Raw genomic sequence first — 26423 nt, forward strand, 5'->3', positions numbered from 1 at the left:
TTTTTACAAATAATAGTGTAAATGAGAAAAGATTTTTATTTTTTTAAAGATTTTATTTTTATTTATTTGACAGAGATCACAAGTAGGCACAGAGGCAGGCAGAGAGAGGTGGGAAGCAGGCTCCCTGCTGAGCAGAAAGCCTGATGTGGTGCTCAATCCCAGGACTCTGGAATCATGACCTGAGCTGAAGGCAGAGGCTTTAACCCACTGAGCCAGCCAGGCGCCCCGAGAAAAGATTTTTAAATGGGGGCACCTGGCTAGCTCAGTCAATGGAGCACGCAACTCTTGATCTCAAAGTTGTGAGTTTGAGCCCCACACTGGTGTGAGATTACTTAAAAATAAAATCTTAAAAAAAAAAAGAAATTCAAAAAAATGAAAAAGCTCACATATCACTCTGCTTATAAATTATTTATTTTTTCAGGTATTTTATATATATTATTATATAAAATGATAGATACAATTTTGAATTTTTTCACTTAAGATTATAACACTTAATTTGCCATCTAATATTATTTTAGTGGACACTGTTCCCCACCCCCACTTTTCACTATTCCCCATTCATAAGTTTTTAAGTTTTTGAGGATTCTAGCAGTTTTGTGCAGAAGTATCAGTTTTGCTACATACAGTCTTTACTTAAAAAGCAACTTTTTAAAAGATTTATTTATTTATTTGAAAGATTGATCATTAATTTATTTGTTTATTTATAGGGGAGGGGAGAGGGAGAGAATCTCAAGCAGATTCCCCACTGAGCATGGAGCCTGATGCAGGGCTCGATCCATTACGTTTGAGATCATGACCTGACGATAAACTAAGAGTTGAATGCTCACCTGACTGAGCCATCCAGGTGCCCCACAAAAAGCAATTCTGAGAGAATTCTAAGATAATTTTTCCTTCCGTTGTAGGGACTCAAAACTAAGAAACTTTTTTCTCCTAAGTGATGCCTCGGGTATTTTACAAAAAGAATACCTAAAAGATGTTTTTGTCTAACAGGATCATACTGAAAATGAACTCAGAAAAAAATTGTGAGATGTTTTCATACAAAAAGCTCGATTTTTTTCTTCCCCAAACCTGAAACTTTGTGTCTTTGTATGTTTATGTACTTTCGTGTGTTTCACCTTTCATGAATTAATTTATTAGAGTAATATAGATACTTAATTTAAAAATTGTAGTCATACTGTAGGACATCCAAGCACTTTCCATCTGTCACTTTATCCACTGTTCCAAGGGGGATTTAGAATAATCTGCACTGTTAACATGAAGGTAAGAGGTTCATGGAAGTTCAAGTCCTGCTCAAGTTCCTACAGTAGCAGATGAGTATCTGGCCAACTCCAAAGTATCTTGCCAACTCCAAAGCCTTTCCCTTATGGATAAAGAGTATCAGGAAAGAGATACTGGAAGAAAGAAAGACAAAACAAAACATTGTTTCATCTTTCTTTTTCATTCAGAGACCCAGGCCTGAGGTGGTGACATTTGGAGCTCCAGCCAGAACAAAGATCTTCACACAAAAAATTTACATTTTACTACAGTAAAAAGTTATAAGACAAATAGCCCAAGTAGAATGAAAAATATTTGCAACATATTTGGAAGAAAGAACTTAATGTCCCCAAAATGAATATTTTGAATACAGCAAGAGCAAGAGATGACCAGCAAATACATAAAAGGGAGTGGTCTTCATTACTAATCAGCTTTGTGAAAATTTTTCTAAATAACTGGTCTTTACTTCCCAAATTTACTTCTGAGATTATCAGAGTTTTTTTTAAGTATTCATATCTGGCATTCATATCTGTTTTAAGTATTCGTATCTGGTATAGAAGTTTAGGGATTTATATGTGGAAGAAGAATGAGCTGGAAAAATCTTTTTTGGAGGAAACACCTGTCATGAATCAAAATGCTGAAAGTTTTCATTCAGCATTACCATTTCTACTTTTCAATATTCATTTTAAGGAGATAATCCAAGGGATTTTTGTTGTGACATTGTTTATGATAGATAATCTAAAACTGCATTATTTAGATGAGTTGATCGTATCCTACCTAGATCATTGACTTACTGTACAGTGCTGCAGTAGGATGACAGACGTGATCATAATACTAATCATAAGGGGCGCCTGGGTGGTTCAGTCAGTTAAACATCTGCCTTCAGCTCAGGTTGTGACCCCAGGGTCCTGGGATCAAGTCCTGCATCAGGCTCCCTGCTCAGCAGGGAGCCTGCTTCTTGCTCTGCCTCTGCCTGCTTGTGCTCTCTCTCTCTCTCTGACAAATAAATAAAATCTTTAAAAAAATAAATAATACTAATCATAATAATAGCTAACATTTTTTGGGTACTCTGTGCCAGGCCCTGCTCCAAATTGCTTTCCCTAGAGTCGCTCATGTTGTTATGCGTACCCTATGGTACAGGTATCAGCACATGGAGGAGAGAATGAAGACCTTCTCCAAGGGCAGGTAGCTAGCACGAGGCAGAGCATTCAGTGTGAGGACAGGCAGCCCGGCTCTGGAGCTGTGCCCACGCCACCGCTGCACACTCCGGGCGGGGGTGGGGGTGCATAGAGGGTGAACTCCATACTCCAACAGTATGTAAAAGACCGATACCTGTAAGTTTGTCAAACTAAGTAAGTGGAATGTGTGTGTGTGTGTGTGTGTAAAATGGAGAACAGAGACTCTCCATCACATGCTATTGGTACTAAAGCTTTTCTGGGGGCAAATGGTGTTCCTAATAAAATTTAAAATTATAAATTTAAAATTATAAATTTATTATAAATTATAAAATTATAAATTTAAAATTATAGCAGCCTAGGAGTGCTAACAAAAGGCAGCTCTTTGTTTGTTTGGCGGCGATGTAATGTCCACGATTTCTTGCGTCCCTTTTGGTGGACGGAATGAGTGTCATAGAAGGCAGCTACTTTGATTGGGTCCCCCAGATTCTAGAACAGCTTCCCATCCTTGACACTTTCTCAGTGCTGCCCCTCTTCCATAAACACAGTCTGCATGTGCTTGGTGTTGTAGGAGGCGGTGACGTTCAAGGACGTGGCGGTGGTCTTCAGTGAGGAGGAGCTGGGGTTGCTGGACCCTGCCCAGAGGAAGCTGTACTGCGATGTGATGCTGGAGAACTTCAGGAACCTGGTCTCTGTGGGTGAGGACAGGCTCTCGGTGTCTCAGGTGTTTGAAGCTCTGAGACCCTTGAAATCATGCTTGGTCAGATAAGAGTCCTAATAATCGCCGTCCAACACTGACAAGATGTTTCTGTCCTTCGCAGTATATAATGGGGCGAATTGTGGTCCAGCCCTTTTGTTTGTCATGTAGTCAGTTTAGTGAGTTACTCTAACTTTTTTATCTGCCCCCCCCCGTCCCCGCCCACCGCCCTCCCGCCCAGGCCAAGGGTGCCAGCAAAAGCAACTATGTATTAACTTGATTTTTCAGAGGTATTTTTTTTTCCTTTAACAGTGTATTTGTGAATAACTTAAAAGTTACAGAACATTTGCAGAAGTAAGAATAAGAGTACCCCTATAGCCTTTGCCTAGATTCACCTAGAGTAATATTTGTACCCATTTATTTTATTTATGAGCGTGTTCCTTCTCTCTCCACATATATGTGTATATATGGTAACATATGGATATTCATATTTTTTTCTGAACCATTTGAGGGTAATTTATATACACCATGGCCCTTTATCTCTAAATGCCTCAGTGTATATGCAGAGTTTGGGAGTCCCCAAGATTGCCTTTATTCTGACACCAATTATAAGCTCAGGGGTCCCCAAGATAACCCTCAGCCTCAATAATTCCCTAGAAGAACTCTCAGAAAGCACTGAAAGCGGTTATACTCATGGTTACACTTTATTAAATGAAAAGGAGAGAGCCAAGGGAAGAGGCACCTGGGGCAGAGTCCAGGGGATTTCCAGCACCAGCTTCTAATTGTCTCTCCCAGAGGAGACGTAGACCGCAGGGACTCTACCCAGCAGTGACAGGTCATGGTACACATGGAGTATAGCACTGCCAACCAGGAAGGCTCACACGAGCCGTGGTGTCCAGAGCTTTTACTGTGGTTTGGCCATATAGATGTGGCTGGACACCTGAATGTGTGACCTTAGTTTTCAGTCCCTCTGGAAATCAGACTGATAGCAGATGGCCCAAAGTCCCCACCATAAATCACATTGGTAAGCAATCTGGTGTTGTCCAAAGCCTCCACATGAGAAAGACATTCCTACGAGACAGGAAATCCCAAGGACTTAAAGATCACTTCCCAAGAGCTGGGGATAAAGACCAGACCTCTCTTTGAGCAAGCTTAATTCTTAACTGAACAGTGTATTTTGTAGAAATAAGAATATTCTCTTACATATTCCCAGTGCAACTGTAAGACTTTTATCCAGTCTTTCATTTATGCTCTGATTTTATCAGTAGAGCCAGTTACATTCCCAAAAGCACATTTTTCTTTCTCCAGAGTGAGGCCTAGTCTTGTGTCTAGTCTGACTGTCACATCTCTTCAGCCTCCTTTAATTTGGAGCATTTCCACAGCAATTTCTTTGTCTTTTGTGACAGCAACATTTTGGAAGAATACTATTATTCCTCCCTTGCCCGTGCCCCCCATTTTTCATACAGCATTCCTAATACTTCCTTATAATTTGGTTCAATGATCCATTCTGGCTGGAACTTGACATTGGCAGTCCTTTTGGGAACATCCCAGGTAGAGGCACAGCATCTGTCCCTCATTGGTGTGTGCTGATTTTGATCCCCCAGTCCAGATGTCCAGTTTCTCCACTATAAAATTACCTCTTTGTTTCTCTTGCAATCATAGGGCAACACTTTTTAAGACCACACAAATATTTCCCTGTAGATTTAACATCCAGTGCTGATCCTTGCCTTTGCTGGTCTTTACGAGGGTCCTTACAAAACGATTTTCTGACTTATTACCTCCTTCGCAGTTGGCAGTCAGCTCTTGGCCTTCTACAGTAACCAGGAGCCCCACGTGCCTTAATTACTTATTTATGTATTTGTCGAGACTTGTGAATTCTTTTTGTAAAAAATGGTTTATAATATTACTGTAATTACTTCGGTGCTGAAATTTTTCCAAATTTGGCCTTTTGTGATATGCCCCCACCATATTTTTGAGCACTTCCTTTACTTTATGGCATAGATGCTGCTCTGTGTTAATCTTTTGTTTCATAACCCCAGCTCTGGAGTCATCTGTTTCTTGGAGAGTGATTTTTAACAACAGGATCTGAATGCTGGGTACTGTCACTGCTACTGCGGTGGCTTTGTTTCTTGGTCTCGGTGGGTAGACCTAGAAGGTAGACGTGTGCATGTGCATATTTCATGTGCATATGTGTCTACACGCATGAGTAGATGTTCCATTTCATGAAACATAAGGGAGATGTTAAGTAAAATTATCCTGAAATACTAGTTCTCGCCTGTGAGATGCGCAAAAATTCAAATACTCAACACTGGAGTTTTGTGGGGGAATTTGCGGGGAATATAAATATAAATATATAATATTTATATAAATATAATAAATTTATATAAAAATAAATATGAATATAAATAAAATCTCATGCATCAGAAGTAGGAAAGCAAAATGAAACAGCCCTGAAGGAGGGGAATTTGATAATTATCCAGCAACGTTCCTAGCAATTCACTTCTAGGAATTTTCCCCAAAGATAACAAAATGCAAAAGAGCGTTAATAGTATACTGCAATTCGTGTAAGAAAGAAGGGAAATAAGGAAACCTCCGTCTATCTGCTTGTCTTTATAAGAAGAAATCCAAGAAGGATTAATTAGAGATTCATGAAGCCAGTCTCATATAGTGAGTAGGAGGTAAGAGTGTGGAAGATATGTGTCACACACCTTTGGGTGTGCCTTTCTGCCTGGTTTGGATTTTTGAGAATCCATTAGTTCAATGCATTATACAAATTAAATAAGAAGAAACAAGTAAGAGGGGTAACTGGGTGATGGGCATTAAGGCAGGCACTTGTTGTAATGAGCGCTGGGTGTTATTATTTTTTTTTTAAAGATTTTATTTATTTATTTGACAGAGATCACAAGTAGGCAGAGAGGCATTCAGAGAGAGGAGGAAGCAGGCTCCCCGCCGAGCAGAGAGCCCGATGCAGGGCTCGATCCCAGGACCCTGGGATCATGACCTGAGCTGAAAGCAGAGGCTTTAACCCACTGAGCCACCCAGGCAACCTGAGCGCTGGGTGTTAAATGCAGCTGATGAATCATTGCACTCTACCCCTGAAACAAACACTACACTCTATGTTAACTAACTAGAATTTAAATATAATCTTGAAAGACAAAAAATAAGAATGCAAAAGTATGATCATCTAAAACTAAAAGAACAATGAAACAAATGAAATTAATTAGATTTGAAACTGGTACCCTAACCACACTGAAGAGAGCGAAGAAAGAAAGAACTTAGGGACGTAGCTAAGGAGCACAGCACATGACTGTGTCCCCTTAGTGTTAGGTGCAGTGGGAGGGGGATGGGAAAACAAACTGCAGTCCTGAAGAATTTCTCGTGGATTTGCTTATTGCAGTGAGATGGAAGAAGCCATTCTGAAACTACTTTTTTTTTTTTTAAGATTTTATTTATTTATTTGACAGAGGGAGACACATGAGAGAGGGAGCACCAGCAGGGGAACAGCAGGGGGAGAGGGAGAAGCAGGCTTCCCACCAAGCAGGGAGCCCAATATGGGGCTCCATCCCAGAACCCTGGGATCATGACCTGAGCCAAAGGCAGCTGCTTAATTACTGAGCCACCGAGGCGCCCCCTAAAACTATTTTATTTTATTTATTTTAATTTTTTTTAAGATTTTATTTGTGTATTTGCCAGGCAGAGATCACAAGTAGGTAGAGAGGCAGGCAGAGAGAGAGAGAGGAGGAAGCAGGCTCCTTGCTGAGAGAGATCCCCATGCGGGGCTTGATCCCAGGACCCTGGGATCATGACCCGAGCCGAAGGCAGAGGCTTTAACCCACTGAGCCACCCAGGCACCCTCCCCTAAAACTATTTTAGATGTATTACAGGTGTCACAGCAATTTACTGGAGAAAATACAGTGTTTTCAACAGAGGGTGCTGAAACATTTAGACTTCTTTTTTTTTTTTTTTTTTAAGATTTTATTTATTTATTTGACAGAAATCACAAGTAGATGGAGAGGCAGGCAGAGAGAGAGAGAGAGAGAGGGAAGCAGGCTCCCCGCTGAGCAGAGAGCCCGACGCGGGACTCGATCCCAGGACCCCGAGATCATGACCTGAGCCGAAGGCAGCGGCTTAACCCACTGAGCCACCCAGGCGCCCCAACATTTAGACTTCTGCATGCATCTGTACCCATGCCTTGCATCTCACTAAGAAATTGACTCAAAGTGGGTAAAAGACCTAATGGAAACTGTAAAAGTATGAAACTTCTAGAAAGAAACACAGGAGAAAATCTTGACCTTGGGTTAGGCAAACAGTTCGTAGACACCAAAAGCATGATTCAGAAACAAACAAACAAAAGATCAGTTGGACTTCATCAAAACTTTAAACTTCTGCTCTCCTTGCCTTTCTTCAGGGAACCAGCCCTTCAAGCCAGACCTTATATTCCAGCTGGAGAGAGAAGAAAAGCTCTTGATGATAGAGACAGAAACCCAAAGAGATGGATATTTAGGTAAGAACCGTCCTGCAGTAACACAGCAGCTAGAGATTCTCTCCTTAGACATGAATCAGAACATGTCAGGCCCTAAGCTGTCTATGCCCTCAGCCACCTCTGGCTTTCCATATTTGTCTATAGGTGTTTACTTCTGCTCATTCATTCTGTTCTGCTCTGCCTCACTGCTGCCCATCAGACCATCATAATTATGCTTCTGCTTCGGGTTACTCGACTTGCTTTTCTCTTTGCCTTGAGTGAATGAATTGGTTAACAGATGCAAGGCCCTAACTGTCCTCAGTCCTCCGTGGGACAGCTGGCAGGCATAGAATAAATCAGCACAATCAAAGGATATTCTAGAATGCTGTTTGTTTTCTGATGAAGGCCTATCCTAATTCTAATGGTGTAGGTGTGCTTGAGTATAGATAGGTAGCCGTTGGGGCGCCTGGGTGGTTCAGTGGGTTCAAGCCTCTGCCTTCAGCTCAGGTCATGATCTCAGGGTCCTGGGATCGAGCCCCATATCGGGCTCTCTGCTCTGCGGGGAGCCTGCCTCCTCTCTCTCTGCCTGCCTCACTGCCTACTTGTGATCTCTGTCAAATAAATAAAATTTTTAAGAAAAAAATTAGGTAGCCATTATCCTTAAAAGATTAAGAAAAGCCAGTCAACTAGAGTCAATATCAAAAGTGATCTGTGCCAGCGTCATAACTGGTCCTTCCCAGGTAGCAATTTCAACTGAGACCCTCTTGCATTGACTTCCTTGTTCAAATGCCCAGTTCTTTATCTTTCCATTCTACCCTCTCTTTTCATCCTCTTACCCTCTAACACTTGAAGAGTCTCTTGACCCAGCTGCAGTTTTCTTAAAATTCTTACTCAGTTTCTTTAAACTTAAAAAAATATATATATAATACCTACCTATATCTCCGGTCCCCAACCCCCTCCTCTTGAAACGACCAGTCTGTTCTCTGAGTCTGTAAACTTGGTATCTTTTTATGGTATTTTAATCTACACATAAGAGAGATCATACAGTGTTTATCGTTGTCTGACTTGTTTCACTTGGTATAATACCCTTGAGGTCCATCCATGTTGTTGCAAATGGCAAGATTATATTCCTGTGGGGGCACCTGGGTGGCTCAGTGGGTTAAAGCCTCTGCCTTCGGCTCAGGTCATGGTCTCAGGGTCCTGGGATGGAGACCTGCATCGGCCTTTCTGCTTAGCTGGGAGCCTGCTTTCCACCCTCTCTCTGCCTGCCTCTCTACCTACTTGTGATCTCTGTCTGTCAAATAAATAAATAAAATCTTTAAAAGGGGGGGGGGCACCTGGGTGGCTCAGTGGGTTAAAGCCTCTGCCTTCGGCTCAGGTCATGGTCTCAGGGTCCTGGGATCAAGCCCCACGTGGGGCTCTCTGCTCAGCAGGGATCCTGCTTCCCCCTCCTCCCCTTCTCTGCTTGCTTCTCTGCCTACTTGTGATCTCTCTCTGTCAAATAAATAAATAAAATCTTTAAAAAAAAAAAAGATTACATTCTTGTGGCTGAGTAATATTACACTATATATATATACCTATATCTATATTTATCTATCTGTCTATATCTATATACACCTATCTATCAATATTATAGGTAGATATAGGTATATATATGTATGTATATATATACACACATATATGTATATATACATACATACCTATATATATATGCGTGCATATATATGTATATATACACACCAGTGTGTGTATGTAATATATTTGTGTGTTGTGTGTGTGTGTGTGTGTATACACACCACAATTTCTTTTTTTTTTAAGATTTTATTCATTTATTTGACAGAGATCACAAGCAGGCAGAGAGGCAGGCAGAAAGAGATAGAGGGAAGCAGGCTCCCTGCTGAGCAGAGAGCCCGATACGGGACTCGACCCCAGGACCCTGATATCATGACCTGAGCTGAAGGTGGAGGGTTAACCAACTGAGCCACCCAGGCACCCCCACACCACAATTTCTTTATCCATTCATCTATTGATTGACACTTCAGTTGTTTCCCTATCTTGGCTACTGTACATAATGCTGCCATCAACACAGGAATGTATATATCTTATTGAATTAACATTTTCATCTTCTTCAGATAAGTACCCAGCAGTGGAATTACTAGATCTTTTTTTTTTTTTTTTTTTTCCCCACCCCTCCCACTCTCCGGAATTACTAGATCATATGGTAGTTCTCTTTTTAATTTTTTGAGGAACCCATTTTCTGTAGTGGTTGCACAAATTTCCATTCCCACCAACAGTGCATGAGGCTTCCCTTTACTCTGCATCCTGGCCAACACTTTCTCTCTTTCACCTTTTTGATGCTGGCCATTGTAACAGGTGTGAGGTGGTATTTCACTGTGGCTTCGATATGCATTTCCCTGATGATGAGTGACGGTTGACTATCTTTTCTTGTCTATTGGCCATCTGTGTCTTTTTTGAAAAATATCTATTCAGATCTTCCGCGCATTTTCTATGTGGTCTGTTTGGGGATTTTTTTTGCTATTGAGTTGTAGCCATTATTCATGTATTTTGTATATTAGCCTTTCAGCTATGTGATTTACAGTTATTTTTTTCCATTCAGTAGGTTGCCTTTTTATTTTTTTGATGGTTTACTTTGCTCTGCAGAAGCTTTTTGGTTTGTTGTGGTCCCACCTTTTATTTTTTTGTTGCTTTTCCTTTTGGTGTCAGATAAAATAATCACCAAGACTGAGGTCAAGGAGCTTACTGCCTGTGTTTTCTTCTAGGAGTTTCATGGTTTTAGTTTCTTATGTTCAAGTCTTTAATCCATTTTGAGTTCATTTTTGTGTATGGTGTAAGTAAGTGGTCCAGTTTCATTCTTTTGCATGTGGCTGTCCAGTTTTCCCAACACTATTTGTTGGGGAGATTTCTTTTCCCCACTGCATATTCTTGCTCCTTTTGTTGTAAATTAACTGACCATATAAGTGCAGGTTTATTTCTGGGCTCTATTCTGTTCCACTGATCTTTGTACCATTGATCTTCCATTGTGCCTTTTTTATATGAATACCATACTATTTATTATCTTTTTACTTATTTAAATTTAATTAGCTAACATGTAGTATGTCATTAGTTGCAGAGGTGGTGTTCAGTAATTCATCAGTTGTGTATATAACATAGTGCTCATCACTATTTTAATTCCCGTTGTGTTGTAATACTGTTTGAAATAAGGGAGTATGATACCTCTAACTTTGTTCTCTCTCAAGATTGCTTTGGCTATTTGGGATCTTTTGTCATACAAATTTTTGGGGTTGTTTGTTCTATTTCTGCAGAAAATACCATTGGATTTTGATAGGGATTATACTGGATTTGTAATTGCTCTGGGTAGCATGGATATTTTAACAATATTAATTGTTCCAGTCCATGAGCGTGAATATATTTCCATTTATTTGTGTCTTCTTCAATTTCTTTCATTAATTTTGTGTCTTGTAATTTTTCCAACCTATAGGTTTTTCACTTCCATGGTTAAATTTATTCCTAGATATTTTATTCTTTGTGATGCAGTTGTAAATGGGATTGTTTTCTTAATTTATCCAATAGTTTATTATTAGCTTAAAGAAATGCCCAGATTTTTTTTTTTTCTTCAAATCTTCGTTCTCTTGAGGATCTAGGGTATAACTTTCAGCTGGAGGCCATTGTAAACAGAAAAAAAGAAGCTGAACTCTCAAGGTTCACATATCCTGAGGGAGAGAAAAAATCTATTTCTTTCTTTCTTTTTTTTTTTTTAATTTATTTATTTGACAGACAGAGATCACAAGTAGGCAGAGAGGCAGGCAGAGAGAGAGAGGAGGAAGCAGGCTCCCCACTTGAACAGAGAGCCCGATGCGGGGCTCGATCCCAGGACCCTGGGATCATGACCCGAGCCAAAGGCAGAGGCTTTAACCCACTGAGGCACCCAGGCGCCCCTGAGAAAGAATCTATTTCAAGTGCTAATTTGTTCCTTATATTTTGAAACTTTAGCCCGTGTAGGCATGAAACTAAAAGGTACAAACCTACTCATTGATATTTTTCCACATTTCCACATTTGAACTTTGCATTTGAGCCTTGCTATTATTTCATTGTGAAGTTTATACTTTCCTCAAATATCTAGACCAGTGGTTTTCGTACTTTTCCAGTCACGTCCCCTGCTATGTAATATAACCCTGTATAGACAGATGTATGTATACGTATATATCTGCACATCTGAAACAAGTATTTCATGCAGTGATATCTGGACATGCAGTGTACCGCGGATATCTTCTGGTTTTTTTTAAGTTACATGCATCACCTACTAAATCGATTTTAAGCCTCACAAATGGTTTCTCACCACTAGTGTTCTCACGCTGTTCTAGGTCATACGTTCCAAATATATCTGGCAATATCTCGTAATCTGTTTTCCAAAGTACGGCCTTCCTTGCCAGTCAATAAATCATGTCTCATATTTGGAAAGTGATAAGCAAAATAATTTTACTTACAGTAAAACAAGTGATTGGGTGTATATACAGTCAACTTATCAAGCCACATAAGTAAACAGAATCTGTTTTGTGGAACTGCCAGGTTAATTCCGTCTGAGGTACAGCCATCAGCCTCTTAGAGCCACCTGCAGCCCTCGCTTCCATGAGGTGTCACAGTCCCCAGGGGCTCTGAGTGATGGCCCTTTACCAGCCCTGTACTTTAACAGTGCCTGTGGCTGCTGATGAAAAATGAAACTCCCAGAGCAGGGATGGAAAGCGAAGTTTCGGTCCATAGGGCCAGACAGACATCATGGCTCCACAAACCAAGGGCTTTGGTTTTCTTTTTCTTTTTCTTCTATAGCAAGTTGTTTCTGTTTTTCATTTGCATTATGAGAGAGTGTCATCTCCCATAATATCCAAACCATCCACTTCATTAACCATGAGATCCTTACTTTTAGTAACCTCCATCTTTCTTTCTTTCTTTCTTTCTTTCTTTCTTTTTGAGATTTTATTTATTTGAGGGAGAGAGTGAGCAAGAGAGAGCAGGAGCAGGGGGAGGGGCAGAGCAGGGATCTCCACGAGGCTCCATCCCAGGACCCTGGGATCATGACCTGAGCGGAAGGCAGAGGCTTAACCGACCGAGCCCCCCCAGGAATCCCCTCATCTTTAAGTAAGAAGGTGCTCCCTACAAATTATCGTGCTCTTCTTCCTCTTGGTAATTGGCTGGCTACAGCTAGATCTGAATCCACTAAACTTTTCAGAAAAGTATTTGGCAATTTTAATTTTCTCTGTGGGAAGTGACTGGAAAGCAGCAACTCTATACATCAGTGAGCATAGTATCTGGCAAGAGGCCCCCCCAAGTCCACAGAGAGGCAGTGCTCCCCCTCAACCAGGGGTACATTTCATGTCCTTGTGGCTCGGTTTTATTTCTCAAGAGATGCTAAATATATCTCAGTCCTTCCCAGTTTATAATCCTTCCTACTGTCCAGGCTCCTAGAAAGTCTGAGGATGGAATGACAGACTCCAAAGCACATGTCAAGGATGTCAGATATACCAGCAGGAGTGTTGTGTGAGATTTTTGTATCTGTCAACTACTGCAGAGAAACCTCCACATTCACATTACCAGGAGCAACTTGGGCATGACTGCATGTGTGCACGTGTGTTACACACACACATACCCCAAAGTGGCACAGCTCTTCTGGTTCTAATGATTCTTCTGCTGAGGGACCCTGAGGCCAGTACCAGCATTTGAACACCTTGAAGAAACCCAGAAACTTCCCCTTCAATGAAGATCAAAGTATTTTCAGAACACACATTAGGCTCTTTCAGTATTGAAGCTTTCTTGGCTTCATGGCACTAATCCGTTTATTTATTTATTTATTTATATTATGTTCAGTTAGCCAACATACAGTGCTTCATTAGTTTTTGATGTGGTTCAGTGATTCATTAGTTGCATAGAACACACAGTGCTTGTCACATCACATGCCCTCCTTAACATCCATCACCCGGTTACCCAATACCCCCACCTTCTGCAACCCTCAGTTTGTTTCCTGGAGTCCAGAGTCTCTCATAGTTTGTCTCCCTCTCTTATTTCTTCCCCCCTCCTCCCGCCTTATTTTTTAATGCTGTGAGGAGCACCTGAGTGGCTCAGTTGGTTAAGTGTCTGCCTTCAGCTCAGGTCATGATCCTCGGGTCCTTGGATCGAGCCCAGTGTCTGGCTCTGTGCTCAGTGGGGAGTCTGCTTCTCCCTCTCCCTCTGCTATTCCACCTGGTCTCTCTCTCTCTCTCTCTCTCTCTCTAATTAATTAATTAATTAAATTTAAAAATAAAAATAAAGTGCCATGAGTCCACTGGTGGGCCAGATTTCTTCAGCATTATCTTTAAATAATCTCTCACAGATATTTTCTTGCACTCTGATCTCCTTCTCTGTCCCAACCTGATTGTCACTCCCTATAGTGAAAAAGAACAGCTGAGAAGTTGGTGTTTTTCTTACAGACAGTCCCTAAGAATTCCTCATCTTTTTTTTTTAATTTTTTCAATTTATTTATTTTCAGAAAAACAGTATTCATTATTTTTTCACCACACCCAGTGCTCCATGCAATCCGTGCCCTCTATAATACCCACCACCTGGTACCCCAACCTCCCACCCCCCCGCCACTTCAAACCCCTCAGATTGTTTTTCAGAGTCCATAGTCTCTCAAGAATTCCTCATCTTTAATTCTCTTTCTTTTTTTTTTTTTTTTTTTTAAAGATTTTATTTGTTTATTTGACAGAGAGAGACAGAGAGGTCACAAGTAGGCAGAGAGGCAGGCAGAGAGAGAGGGAGAAGCAGGCTCCCTCCCCACCAAGGAGAGAGCCCGATGTGGGGCTCGATCCCAGGACCCTGGGATCATGACCTGGGCCGAAGGCAGAGGCTTAACCCACTGAGCCACCCAGGCGCCCCTAATTCTCTTTCTTTAGATTATTATTGTCTGGCACTGAACAAAGAAACTCCCCATTCCTATCAGTGGGTCTCAGCTGTTCTCAGCTGTTTCCTTCAGTAATTTTAATTCCCTTCTTGCTTACTAGGATATCAAACATCACTGTGTTAATAATTACAACCATAGTTTAACTTTATATGTTAACCATAATTTAAACCTCAAGGACTTTTTTTGTTAATATTTTATTTATTTATTTGAGAGCGAGTGCACATGAGAGGGTGGGAGGCAGTGAGGAAGGGGAGAAGCAGATTCCCCACTGAGCACAGAGCCCGATGCAGGGATCAGTCCTAGCATCCTGAGATCATGATCTGAGCCAAAGTCAGATGCTTAACTGACTGAGCCACCCAGACGCCCCTAAACCTCAAGTTCTAACACAACCTTTCATAAATATTTAGGGACATCTTACAGGTGCCAAACTGATGTTTATTTGGAGTTAAAATTCCCTGCCAAAATTTACTTTTTTTTTTTGTTTTAAGATTTTATTTATTTGACAGAGATCACAAGTAGGCGAGAGGCAGGCAGAGAGAGAGGAGGAAGCAGGCTCCCTGCTGAGCTGAGAGCCCAATGTGGGGCTCAATCCCAGGACCCTGGGATCATAACCCGAGCTGAAGGCAGAGGCTTTAACCCACTGAGCCACCCAGGTGCCCCTAAGATTTACTTTTTAATAGAAAACTTAACACATTTGCCTTAACTAACTTCAGACATAAGGAAGATATGGAGAAAATGTCATGTTGCTAATAAAATATACAAATCTGGTTTTTAAATTATATATATGTTTAGTCTGTTTTTCTTATAACTTTTTTGTTCATTAATAGTGGTTCTGATATCAAATCTTAGGCTGTGGTAGCCCTGCGAATTTTATGCTCTCATATAAAGGGGATTTTCTACATTTTGCCCTCTGCTCCCACTCTACATAACCTGTTTTTGTTTCCATATATTATATGTTTCCCCCTGCAGACTGAATTAAAACTGATTCTAAAATTATAGCCTTGTGGCATGGAATTGGAGCCATTTTATATTAGAACAGAAGAAAGATCTGGGGTGCCTGAGTGGCTCAGTGGGTTAAGTTTCTGCCTTCGGTTCAGGTCATGACCTCAGGGTCCTGGGATCGAGCCCTGCATCGGGCTCTCTACTCAGCAGGGACCCTGCTTCCCCCTTTCTCTCTGCCTACTTGTGATCTCTCTCTCTCTCTCTGTCAAATAAATAAATAAAATATTTTTTAAAAAAGGAGAAAGATCTAAAATCTACCATCTAATCTTCTACCTTAGAAAACTAAAAAAAGAAGAGCAAAAAAAAAAAAAAAAAAAAAAGAGCAAATTAAATCCAAAGTCAGCAGAAGAAAAGAAATAATAAGAATTAGAGAAAAAAATCAAATTGAAAACAGGAAACCAATAGAGGAAAAAAAAAGAAAACAAAGGCTGGTTCTTTGAAAAATTAAAATCAGTAAGCATCTAGCCAGGCCAACTAAGAAGAGAGAAGATACAAATTACTAATCCCAAATGTGGAAGAGGAGACATCACCCAGGTTCTATGGACATTAAAAGGATAATAAAGGAATACTGTAGGCAAACTCTAAGCCCACAGATTTGATAAACAAGATGCAATGGACCAATTCCATGAAGAGCCTAATTTGCCAAAACTTAACATGAGAAGAAATCGACAATCTGATAAGGAAACTGAATCGATAACTAATAACCTGCCAAAACAGAAAGATCAAGCTCATTCAATGGTGAGGAAAAGCAGTGGAGACCCAAGAAATCCTCCAAAGGCTAAATATATTCTCCCAGAGCTAAGTCTCAGATGTGGTGAAGGGAGTGGCAAGCTGTGCAAGTGTTTATCCGTATCCTCTACTGCCCAATAAGTGCCTTCCTTTCTCTTGCTGTCTAAAAGGTCCGTAAGACTCTGGGAAACAAACTGAGGGTTGTAAATAAATGTCTGTAAATAAATAAATAAAATCTTAAAAAAAAAAAAAAAAAAGAGGAGAGAAAAAGAAAATATAAATTGAGATTTTTTTTCTCTTAATTCATTAGCTCTAACTAGCTAACTATTAAATTTAAAGGAATTGTTTGGGGACGCCTGGGTGGCTCGTTGGTTGGGCAGCTGCCTTCGGCTCAGGTCATGATCCCAGCGTCCTGGGATCGAGTCCCACATCGGGCTCCTTGCTCGGCAGGGAGCCTGCTTCTCCCTCTGTCTTTGCCTGCCACTCTGTCTGCCTGTGCTCTCTCTTTCTCCCTCTCTCTCTCTGACAAATAAAATCTTAAAAAATAAATCTTAAAAAAAAATAAAGGAATTGTTTGGTATTACAACATGTATAACATTTGTTGTTGAATTGGTTCATAGAAGATGCTGGAATGATGGACTTTCTCCATCTCTAAAGCAAGATCACTAAGGAGGTGAAATAAATTCTCAGCTTTCCTCCTTGAGATGAGGTCTTTTAGTGCTCTTTTGCAGTGTGTATTTTCTCCATCAGAAAAGTTCATTTATGAATTTGACTTAACACAGTTTCTCATCGGCACCCGGCCTTTGATACTAAGATAGAACTTAAACGTTGAGAGAAGAGGAGGAAATGACAAGGTGTTCTGGTATGCACCCCTGGCTGAAGGAAGTTCAGGTTACTGTCGTTAAATGCATAATTTTTCCATAGAGCCTGAAACCAAGTGAAATAACCTTTTTTCCCCTTCCTGTATTACTTTAACATTAGAAAGCCACTCATCAAAAGGAAACTTTAATCTCTTAAATATTTGAGAGGGGTCATGTCATAAATGATGTACAGTTGTCTATTGAAAGAGCTTTTTTTAAAAATTATTTTTTATTATGTTAGCCACCATACAGTACATCATTAGTTTTTGGTGTAGTGTTCCAAGAATCATTGTTTACGTCTAACACCCCCCCAAAAAACTGGTTATAGCAAGCTGCCATCATGTCCTTAAGCCACCATGTCAGTCCCAAAAGATATATTAAACTGTATCGTTATGGATGCATACTGAGTGCTTCTGATGATACCGAGCAAAACTAAGCATCATGATGAACTCTATCTAGCTAGATGCCAAGCTTCTCATACATAAGCTATTTACTTTATCTGCCTCCTGTAGTATGTCCCTTCACTTCATCTTTTTTTAAATGTATTTTATTTTATTTATTTATTTATTTAAATTTTTTTTTTAAAGATTTTATTTATTTATTTGACAGAGATCACAAGCAGAGAGGCAGGCAGAGAGGGGGAAGCAGGCTCCCTGCTGAGCAAAGGGCTCGATCCCAAGACTCTGGGATCATGACCTGGGCCGAAGGCAGAGGCTTTAACCCACTGAGCCACCCAGGTGCCCCACTCGCATTGTTTCTTAAGTACAAAGAAGAGCACGTGTGGATGTGCCATAAAGTTTTACCCTGCAGTCTTTGCAGTGCCTCCAATTCTAATGCCACCCTGGCATCAGTGTGGCATTTTCTTTTTTCTTTGTTTTTTTTAAGTTGGGGATAATGAGGTGTTACCTGTAGATATTATACAAGAAAAAATACACTATTTTAAGTTATTCTAAAAATTAAAAAAACTCAATCCACAAGATTCCTGTGACCTTGGCTTTTCTCATCAGCAGGTGATCCCCTAATGGTAGCCCTGCCTCTTAGACAGCTTTTCAACTTTATGGCAGAATTACCGTCACCAGTTTCTTTCCCATGAACAACAACATGTATCCATGCCCTTATAATTCTGAGAGTGAGAATGAGTCACTGTGGGATCTATTCGCCATATGCTTATTGAGTAACTCCTGTTTGCTGGAATCAAAGAGTTCATCCTGGTAGATAATATGTTGTAGTGTGGACAGACAGACAAACACAGGTAGAAAAGGAAGAATGATTATGTTTAAGGATAGTATTCATGTATGAAAAGAATCCTTTTTTACTGCTTTCTTTTCTGGATGCTGTAGAGAGTTAATGGGCTGCCAAGTATTAGAAAAAGTATGTGTTGGGGCATCTAGGTGGCTCAGTCGGTTAAGTGCCTACCTTCAGCTCAGGTCATGATCCCGGGGTCCTGAGATCGAGTCCTGCATTGGGCTCCCTGCTCAGCGCGGAGCTTGCTTCTCCCTCTGCCTGCTGCTCCCTCTGCTTGTTCGACCCCCACCCCTTTCTCTCTGTCAAATAAATAAGTAAAATCTTTTAAAGAAAAGAACTGGAGGGGATTCTGTTAAGTGAAGTAAGCCAAGCAGGGAAAGACAATTATCATAGGGTTTCACTCATATGTGGAACATAAGCAGTAGCATGGAGGACCATAGGGGAAGGGAGGGAAATCCAAAGGGGGCGAAGTCAGAGAGGGAGATGAACCATCAGAGACTATGGACTCCGAGAAACAATCTGGGGGTTTCAGAGGGGAAGACGGTGGAGGGAGTAGTAACAGGGTGATGGGTATTGAGGAGTGCACGTGTCGTGATGAGCACTGGGTATTATACTTAACTAATGAATCATTGAACACTGCATCAAAAACTAATTACAGGGCGCCTGGGTGGCTCCTGAGTGATCTCAGTCCCGCATCAGACTCTCTGCTCAGCAGGGGGCCTGCTTCTCTCTCTCTCTCCACCTGCCTCTCTGCCTACTTGTGATCTCTGTCTGTCAAATAAATAAATAAAATATTTAAAATAATTTAAATTTTTATAATTTAAATAATTAAAAATAATTTAAATTTTAAATAATTTAAATTTAAAATATTTAAATAAATACAATATTTTTTTTAAAAAACTAATTACATACTATACAGTGGCTAACTGAACATAATTTAAAAAATAATAATAAAACCAAGCCTGTAACAAGAAGAAAAAAATAAAAGCTTCAAGTTGTTCTTTTCCAAAATAGGAACTAAAAGATTGTTTCACTTTATATTCCTCTTAAATATCTGGGGTTTATGACATGTTTTTTTCAGTATCAACTCTTTTATGTCACTCTTCAATAAATGAATATTCTAGATAAAAGTACATTATTATGTCAGCCCTGCTGCATCCATTTTCTGCAGGAAGGATACTTCTTACCAGGATATTAGGATTTGCTGTCTGCTTATAAGCAGAGTGTTAATAACTAAGTGACTGACCATCTCCACCAAAATGTGCCTGTCTTCAAGTCTTTTGGTACTTCAAAATCCCTAAACATTAAAGTATTTTTCCAGGGGTGCCTGGGTGGCTGAATGGGTTAAAGCCTCTGATTTAAGCTCAGGTCATTATCCCAGGATCCTGGGATCGAGCCCCACATCAGGCTCTCTGCTCAGCAGGAAGCCTGCTTCCTCCTCTCTCTGCCTCTCTGCCTACTTGTGATCTCTCTCTCTGTATCAAATAAATAAATAAAATCTTTTTAAAAAAAAAAAAGTATTTTTCCAGGAAAAGGTCAGTGTTCATTGAGTTTTGGTTTTTGATGATTTGCCTCAAAGGACACCCGAAGGTGTGAGGGAACTTGGCTGTGCTCCCTCCCTCTACCTCCATTTTTTTTTTTTTTTTCTGTCTTTGGAGTTGAATTCTGTCACAGGGTTTCACATTATGATCTATACAATGTCCTTTGCTAATTGTGAAATATCTTTTTTAAAATTTAATTTTGTGTTTTTAGTGTTCCAAGATTCATTGTTTATGCACCACTCCCAGCGCTCCATGCAATACGTGCCCTCCTTAATACCCACCACCAGGCTCACCTAACCCCCAACCCCGCTCCCTTCTAAAACCCTCCAAAGATACAAATGCAGTGAAGAGCCATATGTACCCTAATGTTCATAGCAAAAATGGCCACAATCACCAAACCGTGGAAAGAGCCAACCAAGACGCCTTTCAACAAATGGATAAATATAATATGGTTCTTAAAAAAAAAATGATAATGGTTCATATATACCATACCATTTTTTCTGAAGAGTTGAAAATGATATAGTGATATAGCATAAAGTGACTTAGAAGAATAGTTTATTCTCATGATGATAAACAGTTTATTAGAGAGTCCATATGATACCTCTGTGTTTACCTTTGCACAGCATTTAACACTATCTCCTAACACAAACTAAAACATTGCCATACCCACATGCCAGAGAAAAAAAGCAGAAGTTATTATCAGTACAAAAACCATTTGTCTGCTTGAATCCTATTCTTTCCAATTTGAGAAGACCGCCTTCTAGTTTGTCTGTGGGATCTCCAGGCAACTCATGATAAACCCATGATAATACTTACATGGTTTTTTTTTTCTTTTAAAAATATGGAACGCTTCACGAATTTGCGTGTCATCCTTGCGCAGGGGCCATGCTAATCTTCTCTGTATCATTCCAATTTTTAGTATATGTGCTGCCGAAGCGAGCACTACTTACATGGTTTTAATAGGGCTACCATGTTTGATGTTTCTAGGCTGTGTTGCAAAGCCCTGATTTTGAGGCATACAGATAGCCTGAATTATGTGGGTCCTACTTATATTCCTGAATATAACCAAAGAAGAGCTACTTTCTAAGTACTCTTAGAAGTAGTAACATGAGGGCACCTGGGTGGCGCAGTTGGTTGAGCGACTGTCTTTGGCTCAGGTCATGATCCCGGACTTCCAGGATCGAGTCCCGCATCGGGCTCCCAGCTCCTTGGGGAGTCTGCTTCTCCCTCTGACCTTCTCCTCTCTCATGCTCTCTCTCACTCATTCTCTCTCAAGTAAATAAATAAAATTTAAAAAAAAAAAATTAAAAAAAAAAAAAAAGAAGTAGTAACATGAGGGGCACCTGGGTGGCTCAGTGGGTTAAAGCCTCTGCCTTCGGCTCAGGTCATGGTCCCAGGGTCCTGGGATCGAGCCCCACATCGGGCTCTCTGCTCAGCAGGAAGCCTGCTTCCTCCTCTCTCTGCCTGCCTCTCTGCTTCCTTGGGATCTCTGTCTGTCAAATAAATAAATAAAATATTAAAAAAAAAAAAAAAAGAAGTAGTAACATGAGGGGTGCCTGGGTGGCTCAGTGGGTTAAGCCTCTGCCTTTGGCTCAGGTCATAATCTCAGGGTCCTGGGATTGAGCTCCACATCGGGCTCTCTGCTCAGCAGGGAGCCTGCTTCTCCCTCTCTTTCTCTGCCTGCCTTTCTATCTACTTGTGATCTCTGTCTCTGTCAAATAAACAAATAAAATCTTTTTTAAAAAAAAGTAACATGAATTTTTCCATAGTCCATTAAAGTTTCATGTCATGACCTAAGTGCAAAATCTTGAAAATCTCTGGATAAAAAATTCACTTGTGCACATGTCTAAATTCTCTTTATTATTATAGGAGCCAAGAGTCAACACAATATGGAGAGTAATCAAGAAGTGGGATTACACTACATTCCTCCCAAAGAGGTTTCTTCCCGGCAGACCTGGCAACAGGGTGCAGACAGGTTAACCAGGTGTGTAGATTCCATGAAAATTTTTCAAGGGAATATTTCTCAGTTGCAAAAACAAGGCAATGTCCCCTGCAAGCTTTGGGCAGGAGTGCCAGTTCATATTTCTGAAGAGGAGAACTGTATATTGACTCATATAGAGGATGTTTCCAATTGCCTAGAAAGTCAAGAATTTCCATCTTGGAGATCCCAGCATTCCTGGAGGAAAATGTATCTGACAGAGTCACATAATTATCAGTGTAGATGTCAGCAAATTTTGATGAAAAATAATTTCTGTAAGTGTGACAGCACCAGTTGGGTATCACATCACAATGACAATGTGGAAGTGCACCAAACAGAAAAAAACTACAGCTGCCATAATTGTGGAGGGAACATCATGAAGGTTTCATTGCTTAATCAAGACTTAATTCAAACAGGGCAAAAGCCCTATTCCTGTAATGAGTACAGAAAAGCCTTCAGTGATGATTCCAGCTCGGAAGTTTATCAGCAGTTACACTTAGAAGGGAAGACGCATTCTTACCGTCCGTGTAGAAAGGGTTGCAGTTACAGTTCAGCTCTTTGTATTAATCAAAGTGTTCATAGAGGAGATGGTTGTATTTTTGAGAGTTCACACCTGCAGTCCCATCAGAGAGAACATAGAGAACATACAGAGGAGAAGCCATGTAAATGTGGATATGGTGAGAACTTCAGTCAGTGCCCCTCTCTCAACACTTGTGAACTTCACACGGGGGAGACTTCCTGTAGATGCAATATTTATGAGAAAGACTTCAGTCATAGCTTAGACCTTAACAGTATTTTTAGGGTCTGTACTGTGGAGAAACCCCATGAATATGAAGAGAATGGGGATGTCTTTCATCAGAGTTCTTGTCTTCAAGTTCACCAGAAAACCCACACCGAAGAGAAACTATACACAGATGTGGAATATGAGAAGGGTTTTATTTGTAGCTCAAATCTTAACATTCAGCGTCCTTATAATTCCGAGGACTGTGGTAATGGCTTCAGTCTGGCCTCCCATTTTCAGGACCTTCAGATAGTCCACACAAGGGAAAAGCCATATAAACATTATGCATGTGGTAACAGCTTCAACCAAAATTCATATCTTCAAGGTCATCAGAAAATTCACACTGGAGAGAAAGCTTATAAGGATTGTGGGAATGGCTTCAGTTGGAATTCAAAACTTAAAGATCGTCAGAGAGCCCACGCTGGAGAGAAGCCATACAAATGCAATGCCTGTGGTAAAGGCTTCAGTCATAGGTCAGTTCTTAATGTTCATCAGAGAGTCCACACAGGAGAGAAACCTTATAAATGTGAGGAGTGTGACAAGGGATTCAGTCGGAGTTCATACCTTCAAGCCCATCAGAGAGTCCACACTGGAGAAAAACCATACAAATGTGAAGAGTGTGGGAAGGGCTTCAGTCGCAATTCATACCTTCAAGGCCATCAGAGAGTTCACACTGGAGAGAAACCATACAAGTGTGAAGAGTGTGGGAAGGGCTTCAGTCGGAGCTCACACCTTCAAGGCCATCAGAGAGTCCACACTGGAGAAAAACCATTCAAATGTGAGGAGTGTGGGAAGGGATTCAGTTGGAGCTTTAATCTTCAAATTCATCAGAGAGTCCACACTGGAGAGAAACCCTATAAATGTGGAGAATGTGGTAAGGGCTTCAGTAAAGCCTCAACTCTTCTGGCCCATCAGAGAGTCCACACAGGAGAGAAGCCATACCAGTGTGATGAGTGTGGTAAGAGCTTCAGTCAGAGGTCATACCTTCAAAGCCATCAGAGTGTCCACACTGGAGAGAGACCATATATATGTGAGGTATGTGGGAAGGGCTTCAGTCAGAGAGCTTATCTTCAAGGTCATCAGAGAGTCCACACTAGAGTGAAACCATACAAATGTGAGATGTGTGGGAAGGGCTTTAGTCAGAGTTCCCGCCTTGAAGCACATCGGAGGGTCCATACAGGAGGGAAACCATACAAATGTGAGGTATGCACAAAGGGCTTCAGTGAGAGTTCACGCCTTCAAGCACATCAGAGGGTCCACACAGAAGGGAGGCCCTATAAATGTGAACAGTGTGGTAAGGGTTTCAGTGGGTTTTCAAGTCTTCAAGCTCATCACAGAGTCCACACTGGGGAAAAACCATACAAATGTGAGGTGTGTGGAAAGGGCTTCAGTCAGAGATCAAACCTTCAGGCTCATCAGAGAGTCCACACAGGAGAGAAACCATACAAATGTGATGCATGTGGTAAGGGTTTCCGTTGGAGCTCAGGTCTCCTTATTCATCAGAGAGTCCATAGTGGTGATAAATTCTATAAAAGTGAAGAGTATGGTAAGGATTATCCATCAGAGAATCCGTACAGAAATGAAGTTCTATAAAACAGTTCTGTTTGTTCTGAAACCCTCAACTAGGAACTGAAATTTTCCAATCGCTACAGCTATTATAGTAGAAAAAATTTCTTTAATGAAAATGTAATATTTCTGCCCAACCTCGACATTCACAATAGTCCGACCACACAGCAGAGACATCTAACTGGAGAGTTACCATAAAGGAATTTTGTCACAACTTTAACAGGCATTGTGCGTGACTTTAACTATCGTTGCACTAGGGCTTTTGAAAGATAAGAGTAACAAAAGTACAATGACGAGTGTGCCTAAACCCATGTCCTATCTAATACAAGCTTAGTGAGGGAAGAGGCTTCATTCATTACTGAGTTTACAAAACCATGACATTGTGTAACTCATTGTATGTGCTCAGTACTTTTTGCCTAATGACTAAAAATGTATAAAAGTATCCTATTTAAAAATTTTATTAAGTTCATCCCCCCACCACCCCCCCACACACAGAAAGACATTTAAAAATGCTTGGAGGAGGAATCCTGCAAGTAACCTTGATATAAGCACTTCAAATGTGAAAACATTCCTTGAAATACTGGATATCAAGCAATATTGCAGTCTGAAATTACGTGAACTTGACTGTAACCCTGCAGGGATTGGCTCCCATCCTTTGTCCTGTCTTAAACAGGAGGAGCTGAATTCTTACCATGTAGTCTCTTTCTATACAGTATATCATCAGTTTAAGTTTAGCACTGTGTGTGTGTGTGTGTGTGTGTGTGTGTGTGTACACATGTATGTGCACTTTAAATGACAGTACAAACTGAAAAACAGTGTTTTTTGTTACACTGCATTTTACATAATTGACTTTTTACTCCTGCCCTGTGTGTTAAGGTAGAGTTTTACTGTAAGATTTGAAAAGTGTCAGAAATGGTTACTAATGAAAAATACTTTTTCAATAAATGTCAAAATTATAATACTTTGGTTCTTTAGTCTCCATATTGACATCAAAGTTCTTTTAATCTGACTGATTTCTAAGAGTTACAGTCTTTGTCCAATTCAAACCTCCTTAGTTAGAATCTGTGATGCTTTTGGAGGGCTTTAATTTTATCAAGTTCTCCATCCCTGTCCTCCCACTCACACGAAGAAAGGAAAAATCTTGGATTTTTCTGAACATCTTATGAAATGTATTGGTTATTAAGATAAGATTGCCTTTTACTTGCTAGTCTCTATCTTCCAAAAACAATGCATTCTATTGGTGGGTTTGAAAACAACACAAGTTTGTTAGAGCAGAGTCATACTATATATGTACACGTATATATATAGTGTATGTACACCATATATAGGATATATAGTATTTCCAGGTGGGTATGCACATTTTACATACATACATATATATCTATGGAAATACTATGTATATATATGTAAAATGTGCATACCCACCTGGAAACATAGAATAATAATTTATGATAAAGCAATTTTAATAGAAAAAATTGTAGAATGTGGGTAATTTTTTAAACTGGAAATAAGTAAGGGTTTGAATAAATTTCTCTAAATTCCTATCAAATGGAGTGACAGAAAGTAAGGCATCAATCAAAAATGACAAAGAATCATGCATATTGTGCAGTGAAAATGTGATTGTACCTTCATAATATCCAGTTATTTAAGTCTGTATACATATGTGTTCAAACACATGCCTCATAGATGTTGTATGAAAGATTACTCATCATCATATATACAATGGTTTTCTCTGACAAGCAAAATTTTGGCTTTGTCTTTTCTTTTTTGTACTGCATTTATAGCTTTTTTCAACTAACATTTACCAACTTTACTGAATTAATGAACTGCTGAGATATTATTCCCAATGGTTAAGAACGCAAATGTGATTACTCTATTTCAGTAGGTGGCATTATGGTCAAAACTAAAGAATAAAAATCCCTGAAGTTAATTTTCAAAATTCCCTGGGTTTGGGGAGAAACGGATAAATTGGGTGTCAGCACCTTTCTCTTTCTGTGAAATTTCTTTAGGTCTCAATTTAGCCTAGAATGCCCTAGTACAATTCAGTAGTGTTATAAATTGGTGCGTTATAATTTTTCTTTTTCTTTTTAAGATTTTATTTATTTATTTGACAGAGAGAGATCACAAGCAGGCAGGGAGGCAGGCAGAGGGAGAGGGGGAAGCAGGCTCCCTGCTGAGCAG

The 26423-nt window shown here is 40.2% G+C and overlaps 1 protein-coding gene and 1 non-coding gene across 10 annotated transcripts in view; one reads left to right on the top strand and one right to left on the bottom strand.

Moving 5' to 3' along the window:
* ZNF112 (zinc finger protein 112) overlaps window positions 1-25987 on the top strand; it is a 42201-nt gene extending 16214 nt beyond the window's left edge. For 5 of the 9 annotated variants that reach the window (XM_059152032.1, XM_059152035.1, XM_059152036.1 and 2 more), the window contains 3 exons: window positions 3001-3127; window positions 7535-7630; window positions 21787-25987. In XM_059152032.1, the coding sequence (XP_059008015.1) occupies window positions 3001-3127; window positions 7535-7630; window positions 21787-24269 (2706 nt within the window). In that variant the 3' untranslated portion in view covers window positions 24270-25987. Of the gene's footprint in view, window positions 1-1445; window positions 3128-7534; window positions 7631-21786 lie in introns of all 9 variants that reach the window. The other 4 variants (XM_059152037.1, XM_059152038.1, XM_059152039.1 and 1 more) reach the window with 1 other exon arrangement.
* Window positions 20753-20860, bottom strand: LOC131819069 (U6 spliceosomal RNA). Its single transcript, XR_009349048.1, has one exon. It is a non-coding gene; the product is annotated as a U6 spliceosomal RNA (small nuclear RNA).
* Window positions 25988-26423: the final 436 nt, after the last annotated feature.

This window comes from Mustela lutreola, chromosome 16 (assembly GCF_030435805.1).
Source record: "Mustela lutreola isolate mMusLut2 chromosome 16, mMusLut2.pri, whole genome shotgun sequence".
In the NCBI taxonomy this organism is placed as follows: Eukaryota; Metazoa; Chordata; class Mammalia; order Carnivora; family Mustelidae; genus Mustela; species Mustela lutreola.